General features: G+C 31.2%; 1 protein-coding gene across 1 annotated transcript; it reads left to right on the top strand.

Moving 5' to 3' along the window:
* Positions 1 to 991: 991 nt before the first annotated feature.
* On the top strand, positions 992 to 10,795 carry LOC134279870 (breast cancer metastasis-suppressor 1-like protein). The gene is made up of 9 exons (XM_062762287.1): positions 992 to 1,224; positions 4,397 to 4,487; positions 4,858 to 4,985; positions 5,329 to 5,408; positions 5,602 to 5,698; positions 5,934 to 6,026; positions 8,026 to 8,090; positions 8,466 to 8,537; positions 8,867 to 10,795. Exons 1-8 carry the CDS (start codon positions 1,092 to 1,094, stop codon positions 8,505 to 8,507), a joined length of 729 nt encoding a protein of 242 aa, XP_062618271.1. The 5' UTR covers positions 992 to 1,091; the 3' UTR covers positions 8,508 to 8,537; positions 8,867 to 10,795.
* The last annotated feature ends 303 nt before the right edge of the window (positions 10,796 to 11,098 follow it).

Raw genomic sequence — 11,098 nt, 5'->3', positions numbered from 1 at the left:
TCCATTAAGATTAAATGTGGATATAAAATGTTTTTCTACAACAACAAAAAATGGGTCACTGAACTCTTCTTACAAATTTAAAAAGCACCACCAAAACCATATTTTCGAAAATTAAGGGGAATCTCAGCGAGATGTTGTAGGGACTAAAAATTTTGTCTGCACATGGTCGTAGGGACACCAGACAAAATTTTAGTCCCTATACGACATCTCGCTGAGATTAGAAGTAGGAGTAACATAACAACAACAACAACACCCCCCCCCCCCCCCCCGGCAAAGGGGTATATTTTTTTTTAATTTTTTGTTATAAAATTAGGCTACTGCCTTTCAATCCCCCCCTTCCCATTCATGTCGGTTTCTCAACCCAATATCCTCCTACGCAGGCTGAATATAACAATATATTCTAAAAAGATTACTTCAATGGCTATAATACTTAAAATTAATTTTGATAATTAATTTAAAAACAACATGGTGTGACAGACGGACGAACCAGAATAACAACGAGGCCTAGTTAAAAGCCACTCTCCTGCAAATTTATTCTATATTGTTTGCTTACAAAAAGGACTCAAACCATTTACATGAGAATTGAGAAATTAGACTTAGCTGTCATGATATCCAATACTCTTATTACTCAATTATAATGTTTTTTTAATGTACTGAATAGGTTAATTTGAATAAATTCACAATTGTTTAAAAAAAATTGTTTGTTTATTTTTTTTCCTCCCTCCCTCGCAGGTTTCGAACTTTGGATGTGATGTTAAACGTAGAATTAACTTTGAACAGCCTTAAGTAGTGTATCTCTGAAAAAAATGTTTTTGTCCCATGGTTTTCTGCGATGAAAAAACTCATTGTCCCATGCCTGTTTGTACCGGTCCCATCATTGTGATAAATTTTGCCTGGTTCTTTATGGGAGTGAAGAAAATACATTTTATTTATGTTGAAAGTATTCTGATCCGCCTATGTTGTATCTATGATGTAAAAATAGAAACAGTGTGGTTTTCCAATACACATGCGCATTGCCATTAATTCCGACACAAACTTCCGCTACGCGCACTTTGAATGTTTGGGAAATGAGGTGAATATTTTGATACGATATGATGAAAATGCCTGTCTTGGAGAACGGAAAAACGGAAACAGAGGAAGAAGAAATGGAGCAAGAAACCCCGGGAAGCAACAACAGTTCTGATGATGACTCAGAAATGGGTTCAGAGGAAGAAGATGGTTCAGGTAAAATTTGTAGAGGAAGACGGGGAATCCCTTCTAGACATTCCATGAATCATTGAATTAATTGATATAGCATGTCTGTAGATTGTTATAGTTATTCAGGAGAAGAAATTTACGCATTTTATTATTTTTAAAGTGCGATTAGTAGAAATGATAGCTCTTATTTCGAATTTTCTCAGCATAACTGTGATGTCGAACCCGAGGGTGCACGATGTTTCGGGACCACGACGTTTCGGGACCTGACTAATACGACGTTTCGGGACTAGCGACAAGACGGTTCGGGACTTGGGTAAAGACGATTCGGGACTTGGGTTATTTTTTTTGGGTGCAAGATGTTTCGGTACCACGACGTTTCGGGACCTGACTAATACGACGTTTCGGGACTAGCGACAAGACGGTTCGGGACTTGGGTAAAGACGATTCGGGACTTGGGTTAATTTTTTTTCGGGATCTCAACAAATTATTTTATTATGGTGATATAGCATATTATTCTAAGTACACATATGCGTAATATTTTAATATTTCAAGCTAAATCCGAATTTTAACATTTATATAATAAAAATTGTCATAAAGATACACTTTGATGTGTTTTTTCTATAACAGACGAATAAGAATAAATCTTTACAAAATTCATTTTTATTTCTAAAAATCTTATCAAATTTTTTTTATTAGTTATTTTTTCTTGAGTGTGTGGTAAGGGGGGAGGGCAAACTTTAAGCTTCTCAGGTTGATGATATATATTTTAAAAATATTCAAGTGATCTCCAGCTACCTTCGAATATATCTTTAAAAATATGTCAGTATTAATTGTTAAAACAACAACTAGGACCAGGTACACATATCCCATAGGGAAGTGTTACGTACATGTATAAAGACGCCGCCGGTAATGGGAACTGAAAAGATTATGTGGTTTCTTATGAAATTTTTTTAAGAAATTAAAAATCTAAAACTATGCAAAAAAAATATCGTTTGTTTATTGGTAAATGAAATAATTCCAGATCAAACAATATTTATAAAACAGTAATAATTTTCCCATCTCAAAAGTTCAACAAAATATAAAGGTTTTCAAAATGTTTTGATCGTGATTTTGTCTATTTTTTTCCCAAACGGTTTCAAATATTTTTTCAGAAAGTTTTAGCATAGTATTGGAATCCCTGGAAATGTTACGAAAACATTTTTAAAGTTTCCAAAACATTGTAAATAAACATATTTTACAAATTTTGCAAGAACATTTTCCCTAAATGTAGATTTTTCAAAAATACCGTGATACTTTTAAAAAGAACATTAAATGGTATAAACAACATGATTTCATTTGGTATCGTTTCAAATAATGTCTTTAAAAATATTTTAAATTTCATAGCTTTATCTATTTAATGTGGCTAGGTGGAAATTTCATAAAAAATAAAATTTAAGTTGACCTGTTAACGTAGTCATTTTTTTTTAAATCTGGAATATCTTTAAAACACTTTTACAACGTACATGTAACATGAAAAATTTAATATTTGCAAATTAAATAACATTTAGTATTTATTTACAGTATCATTTACAGTGTGTGATGTACCTAATTATGTAACACCACATAATATTACGCACTGTTCGGGTATATACGAAGATCGATAATTTAGTTTCATTGAGATTTGTAGTCTGTGTATACACAGTAAACATGAATTCAAAGACTACTACCCGTAAAACATAAAGTTTTTACTGCACATGTGCTAGCTTGAGCCTTTGTAAATTCTGTAAACAAATATTATGAAATCAAACACCTAAAATTATTATTAAAATGGAGAGAAAGAAAGACTTAGAAAGAAAAACACGTCCGTGATCTTCACACAGCAGTTGCGATTGTGTCCCGGCTTTAATTCTACAAACTCTGTCTCGTATCAAACACTATAAATAAATCAATACATAATTCTAAAATATATTTTTTGAATTAAATTTTGGTTAACCAAATACTTTATAAACGTAATATATCAAGTATATAAAATGCTGTAATAAGAAATGAAAGAGACAAGATCGCGGCGTTTGATTTTCTTGGCAGGCATGCTCCATGCCGCATGCAAACTTTAAAACTAATAAAAACTCCAATCTGTGCTTCTTAAATTATAAATTGTGTATAAAACCAAGAAATTATACATGTATAAACATAAAAATACAAGTAAACAAGTTTTATTTCATTTCCTTAACAAAATATATAGAAGTCCCGAAACGTGTTAGCCCAAGTCCCGAAACGTGTTAACCCAAGTCCCGAAACGTATTGTCAGGTCCCGAAACATCGCGGTCCCGAAACATCCATAATTCGAACCCGATTCCAGTTTGCACCATTCTGGAATATCAGTACTGTTAATATGTTCTGTGATAGTAAAAAATAAAAATAATGAATGAAAATAGACAAACTTTCTTGATAAATATGAATAGTGGGTTTCCTATTCGATTAAAAAAAGTAGGAAATCATTATTTTAAACCCCCACTGTTTATTTTACTGTGGCAGTAGACGACTTTCACATTTACAAAAGTTATTCCCCTTTGTGGAATCAATCTGGGGGCAACCGTTGTAAGGCACTGTTTTCCCTCTATAACCTTACCAACTTTATGGATCAGTATCTTTGAAATAAAATCTGTATATGTTCATAATGTTTTATGTTTTTCATGTTGCCTTATACCCTGGCAATACAGGTACAGATCGAAATTGCCCGATTTCGTTTGAAAATTTAAAATATTAACAGGTAGCTTACAAAGGACAAAGTGGGGAAAATAAGCGTTACGCCGATACGGGAGATAACTCTTAGGAATGTGAAATTTGTCTATCATTTGTCTATAAAAATATTCTTAAGAGAAGCAATATTCACTTCTTTTCCTCAAAATGGCAACTTTTGGTGCCATTTTTCCTGAGGACTTCACTGACTTGAAAGGATTTTTTTCTTGGAAGACAGAAGAGACAAAGATTATGTTTTTTAATTGTGAAATTAGAATTTTTAACATACAAAAAGTATTCAATATAACAGAAAAAAATTTCAAGATTGGCTCATACGATTTAGAGTTATTTGAGAAACTTTATTTATATATCTAGGCCTTATCCTATTTTAAACTGTTAGCAGTATACATCATGTGCATGAACAAGCATTCCTACAATTTAAACGTTAATTCTTCATTGCATTTTTAAATAAATATTACAGAACTTGATGAAGAAGAATGTGAAAGAAGAAAAACAGAATGCCTAGATGATATGGCAGACCTAGAAAAACAGTTCTCAGATTTAAAAGAAGTGTAAGTTTTCTAGAATATATTTTGAACCATTGCCATTGTAAACATTGTATTCTTCTTAAGCGTTTTCTGTTGTCTCTGGACTAAAACAGCAGAACAGATTATAAAAAATTACTTATTTCTTAAAATTAAACAATCATTTCTTGATTCAGTGATGTCATAGATGTACATGTATGATGTAATCGAGGCTGGTATATGAAAAAAAAAATTAATCCTCTTTTCTTTAAAACATATACCAATTTTTAGCATGTCCTTAAATATGGAAAGAGGTAAGTTGTTACTAACAAAGTTTCTCACATGTATAAGATATCTTTAATGATAGCTGCTTTGGGCATGACGCCATGAGCTTTATTAAGACATCTACTTATTACAGGCTTTACAAGGAGAGAATGGGTCAAATTGAACATAAACTGGAGGAAGTTAAAGCAGGCAGGGCCCTGGAATACCTCAGTCCTCTGGCACAACTACAGGAAAACATGAGGATTAGAACAGAAGTAGCAGGTCAAAGTTCTGGACAATTTACATTCTACTGCACAAATTTAGTTTAAAAAATAATTGTATTATAAATAATCTGTTTTCAATTTATAGGCAAAGCATTGAAACTTAGCATGTGGCTGAATATAAATAGATAGCCTGACTTTAGTGGTACATGTACAATTAAATTTGTACAGAACATATGATTCAAGAATCATTTCCTCAAATGTTACCATGTTTGAAAAATGATGATAGACTAAAGAAGTTATAACAATAATATAAAGTTTGTATGTGTTGAATTTGTGTTCTGTCATTTTTTTTCCAGATAGTAAAATGAAGGTGAACATTATATTAATTTTTTTTCTCACAGGAATCTTAAGGGAATTCAGGATAGACAGTATTCAAAATAAATTTGAAAGTGAGGTTTTAGCTGCACAGCAAAATTTAGAGGTAAAATATAAATTCTATTCCAACATTTACTTGTTGCATTATTCATGAATAATTTTTTTGCAAATAATCTTATATTAACTTTATCAGAAAAATAAATATTATGTTCTGTACTTTAATTTTATGGTAAATCTGCTTGTATCATTAATTGTTCTTTCTTTGAATCAACATTTCATATGGTTTCTTTCCACTGTAGAGTGAAAAGGAACTTTTATATGATAGTGTCAAAGGTGAACTTGAGGATAGAATTCGCCGACTAGAAGAAGATAGACATAATATAGATATATCTTCAGGTATGTGTTTAATCAGTGAAATTTAGTATTTATTTCCTTAGCGATTAGCACAACTTGGTTATGATTAAGACTTTAGTCAACATTTTTCAAAGTAAAAAATTTTTGTACACGTCAACTTTGTTCACTTTGTATTTTGTAATACATTGTAGTCAAATTGTAATATATTGTACATAAAGCTTTACTTTTTTGGTTCAAAATCCTTTGACATTTTTGTTATTTTATTTTTGTTTCCTAGATCTCTGGGATGAAACACAAACAATGAGTAAGAGTAAAAAGAAAATAGACGGTACTTCTTCAGAACGAAGGAAAAAACCTGTTTCTGTGTCAGGTATAAGATATCATAGATTCTTTTTTTAGCTCTACTGGTCAGAGACCAGAAGAGCTTATGCGATAGTAATACGTCCGGCGTCCGTCCGTCCGTCTGTCTATCTGTCTGTCTGTCTGTCTGTCTGTCTGTCTGTCTGTCTGTCTGTCCGTCTGTCTGTAAACAATTTTTCAAAACGCTACTCCTCCTACAATTTTAGTCTGATTTCAATATTACTTGGCACACAAGTAGACTACACTAAGATACATAGAATAGTGCATTGGTTTTTGATTTCGATGAACGCTGTTGCCATGGTTACTAAAAATAGAATTTTCTGTGAAATTCCTTAAAAACGCTACTCCTTCTACAGTTTGGGTCTGATTTCAATATAACTTGGCACACAAGTAGACTACACTAAGATACATAAAATGGTGCATCGGTTTTTGATTTCAATGAACGGTGTTGCCATGGTTACTAAAAATAGAATTTTCTGTGAAATTCCTTAAAAATGCTACTCTTTCTACAGTTTTGGTCTGATTTCAATATAACTTGGCACACAGGTAGACTACACTATGATACATAGAATAGTGCATCGGTTTTTGATTTCGATGAATGGTGTTGCCATGGTTACTAAAAATAGAATTTTCTGTGAAATTCCTTAAAAACGCTACTCCTTCTACAGTTCTGGTCTGATTTCAGTATAACTAGGCACACAAGTAGTCTACACTAAGATACATAGAATAGTGCATCGGTTTTTGATTTCGATGAACGGTGTTGCCATGGTTACTGAAAATAGAATTTTCTGTGAAATTCCTTAAAAATGCTACTCCTTCTACAGTTTTGGTCTGATTTCAATATAATTTGGCACACAAGTAGACTACACTAAGATACATAGAATAGTGCATCAGTTTTTGATTTCGGTGAACGGTGTTGCCATGGTTACTAAAAATAGAATTCTCTGTGAATACCTTTAAAACACTACTCCTTCTACAGTTTTTATTCTGATTTCAATGTAACTTGGCACACAAATAGACTACTCTAAGATACATAGAATAGTGCATGAGTTTTTGATTTCTCTGAACGGTGTTGCCATGGTTACTAAAAATAGAATTCTTTATGAAATACCTTTAAAACACTACTCCTTCTACAGTTTTTATTCTGATTTCAATGTAACTTGGCACAAAAATGGACTACACTAAGATACATAGAATAGTGCATCAGTTTTTGATTTCGGTGAACGGTGTTGCCATGGTTACTAAAAATAGAATTCTCTGTGAATACCTTTAAAACACTACTCCTTCTACAGTTTTTATTCTGATTTCAATGTAACTTGGCACACAAATAGACTACTCTAAGATACATAGAATAGTGCATGAGTTTTTGATTTCGGTGAACGGTGTTGCCATGGTTATTAAAAATAGAATTTTCTGTGAAATTCCTTTAAAACACTACTCCTTCTACAGTTTTGGTCTGATTTCAATATAACTTGGCACACAAGTAGACTACACTATGATACATAGAATAGTGCATCGGTTTTTGATTTCGATGAACGGTGTTACCACGGTTACTAGAAATAGAAATTTCTGTGAAATTCCTTTAAAACGCTACTCCTTCTACAGTTTTAGTTTGATTTCAAAATAAGTTGGCACACAAGTAGACTACACAAAGATACATAAAATAGTGCAATGGCTTTTGATAAGTACAAACCAGTAGAGCTACAGTCTCGACAGAGACTTCTGGTTAATCAAATGATATGTAACATTTCCCCAGCAGTATTAAGTTCTATTTTTAGTACTACTGGTTTATAATCTTAACTCCATGTATTTTTATCTACTATACATTAATTTTGGCAATTTACTAGTGAGATTATTGTAATAAATTAAATACAAACTCAGTTTTTTGAAATGTAAATGTTTTGCAAGATGAACTCTTATCATTAATCAGTAACCATTTACTGGTATTATTTTTGTTGAGAATAAATATTGTCTGAAGATCATACTGATATCATTTTGGTTTTCTTTAGGGCCCTATATAGTATACATGTTAAAGGATGTAGAAATTATAGAAGACTGGACAGCAATTAAAAAGGTTGGACAATAAATGTATTTATGACTCATACATGTTTATCACAATTTTCTTTCAAAATATTGTGTTGAACATATTTTATTGAACGAGTCAAATGGATTGGAAACAAGTTCTTACAACTTACTAGTTCCTCTCCATAAATATAACAATATGTCATGCAAATAATACATTAAAATATAATAATTATAATATTTTCAAGTGATGCAATTAAATTACAAATCAATTTAAAATCTACATGTTTCAGTAAATCTATGGACAGCAGCAAAAATATGTATATTAAGGGAAGAATATCCATGATTAAAATGAAAACAATGTATATATATTTCTAAAAAAGGCAAAGAAGCATTTCATTTTCATTTTATTTGATTTTCTTCAAAGGCACTCAAACAGAAAAGGAAGTCAGAGTATGATTTCTGCTGAAGCTGGAACTTCTAAATGTGCAATGTTTATGTGAGTACAATTTATTATATGATGAATATAATTTCCATGATAGTTTAAACTGTGGAAGGTTTCTAAAAACAAGCTTCGCCTCTTCATTATAGAAGACACCCTGTATTGACGTATTTTAAAGGAATTTTTGACACATCACGTTCTTTAGCATACTTATAGCAAATGTCAACACATCTAGCATGTTACCAACTAAAAAGAATCAAGCCTATTAGTGAATTTGTTTTACTAATTTATAAACCTTTGTCTGATTTTTAATCCAAAACTTTTAACTTAATTTTATGTATAATTATGTACATGTATTTAATTTTCTTCCTCTGACTAAATCTCAGGTGGTGCTTCTAAAGCAGACAGTCACTGCCAGCTGTCCGTAGCCTCGGTGTTCAGGTGTCAAGGACATCTCCAAGACAACACAAGACTTGTGCTTGCCAGTAACTTGTTAAGCAGCTGACCATGTAAATCCAGGTGTGGGTGAAGAATCTGATGAATTATACCCACATTTTTGGCAAGCTACACTAGATATGTGTTTTCATGGATGTGAGAGACTCTGTTTTCTGTTACATTAATATTGATTGTGCATGCCAAAATAAACTATTATTCAATACAGTGTGTTATAAAAAACAAATTTGTATACTTGAAAAATCTAGATTTTGTTTAGATTTTTAATCAAAAAAATAGAATATTTTATAATCTGCTTTTATAGCCCAATTTGGGTGACCATCTGTAGGTTTTTCCAATCTAACAATTGGAGCTACCCAGTTCTCTTATACTCAACCTCTCCTATACAGTGAATAAGATTCCCAGAATATTTGTCACCTAGTGTCATTGTGAACCTCCTGTTTTTCTTTTCCATCGAATATCTACTTCATACATAAACTCTTATTTTGAAATACAATAAAGATAGAGATAGACAATCCACTTGCAAATTATCAATTGTTTTTGACAATTTGTATCTTCGACGATATTTTCATAATAATTCCTGATTTAATCATGTTAATCGAATCATTTAGCATTAATGACTGTAAAAATGATTGTAGAAGTTTATTGCATAGTTCATGTAAAAAAGTTTCAATTTATCAATATTATTTAATCTATAATTACATAGACTTATAGGAGAGATATGAGTGGGTTATGATTCCACATTCAGAGTGCTGTTTATTTTCTCTTATGAATGAAATATTTTTATCTGTCCAGAAAACCTTTGTCTGTACAGTTCTAGTACATGCATTATTTATTTTTGGTGTATAAAAGTCATTGCTGAGATTTATCAGTTGTTTGTTTGTATGTGCATTGTTAAAGAACATATTCAGTGAACAAAATAAGCCAATTTATATGTGCATTAAAGTATCATGTATTTTGTATATATTGTTAATGAGAGGTTGTAAGTGTAGTAAATTAAGAAAGAAGTTGTTTTATAAATATCTAATTAATGATTTGTTGGAAAATAAGTGTGTGTTTTTTTTTTTAATTCTAGGAAAAATTCAGGCTGACCACATTTCATAAAAGGACGGTAGTTCTTTCTGTCCTCCAATTGTTTAGATTTTGATATTTTTTGCTTCATAGAATTGATCAGAACAAAAGTCTGCTTCATAGCCAATGTGAAAGGGCTAGATTAAAATGATTTTAGTTGACTTATTGGATGTCAGGGAAAAAGATACCAATGATACTCACTATTTTTATTGCATAGGTCAACACAAGTAAACATAAATGCTTGTTTATTTTATGAAATGAAACATAAACAAAAAGGACAATATTAGCTGCACTGATACTGTAATGACTAGCTAAAAGCAATCAGGTTTAACAAATTTAAAGGGTCTATATTACCGAGTGCTAATATAAGAAATGAGAAAACCAAAATGATGTTTCCTTTTTATGTGTCGTGTTCAGTTTTAATCTACAATGAAAAGATATGTACCGGTACATGTAGATTTATATAAACAAGAAACTTTTCAGATGAGAAGATCACCATTACTATGTTAATACATGTATACAAATCAACAAATACATGTAATTTTACATACCTCTCTACTAGATTTTTTAAAGAGCATGAAGTTTAGCTACTAAAAAAAACTATTTATAGATATATTAATGTTACATTTTTTTTTCTTTTGTCATTAAATTTAGATGTCATTGAATTTCTACTTAAAGGGGTCTTGTTGATCAAAATGTCTAAAAACCATGAAATCCTGAAAAATTGTTGATATTGAAATGCATCCTTTTTCCTTTGTACATACAAATGAAATTAAATTTATAATACTGCATTGAAGCATTCCATTATTTAGGTTCATACCTGCCCACTTTTCCACTGTTGGTGTATTTCTTCTGCTTTTTATCACTTATATATTACATTGCAATGTTCCAACAATTGAATTTACCCGGTAGTTCGTGTTTTAAACCAAACGCCATGAAATTCACAATTTTGAAAAAGGCAAAATTGTTAATCACAATTATATACTTAGCATGCTTACTTTGGTTACTTAATACCAAGAGGTAGATCTGAGTAACAATTAAAGATGCATTTCCACTTTATAACCACCAGTTGTCCACCCACTTCAAAGGAACCA

Source organism: Saccostrea cucullata, unplaced genomic scaffold, assembly GCF_032062105.1.
Source record: "Saccostrea cucullata isolate Sc308-1 unplaced genomic scaffold, CSIRO_AGI_Scuc_v1 ctg6084, whole genome shotgun sequence".
In the NCBI taxonomy this organism is placed as follows: Eukaryota; Metazoa; Mollusca; class Bivalvia; order Ostreida; family Ostreidae; genus Saccostrea; species Saccostrea cuccullata.
This window is presented reverse-complemented; position numbering and strand designations above follow the sequence as displayed.

What these genes read in the sequence shown, in the direction of transcription:
- LOC134279870 (XM_062762287.1), top strand. Translation starts at nt 1,092, where the DNA reads ATGATGAAAATGCCTGTCTTGGAGAACGGAAAAACGGAAACAGAGGAA. An exon ending in TTCTCAGATTTAAAAGAAGT is followed by an intron (nt 4,488 to 4,857) that starts GTAAGTTTTCTA and finishes TACTTATTACAG; the next exon opens with GCTTTACAAGGAGAGAATGG. An exon ending in ACTGGACAGCAATTAAAAAG is followed by an intron (nt 8,091 to 8,465) that starts GTTGGACAATAA and finishes TTTTCTTCAAAG; the next exon opens with GCACTCAAACAGAAAAGGAA.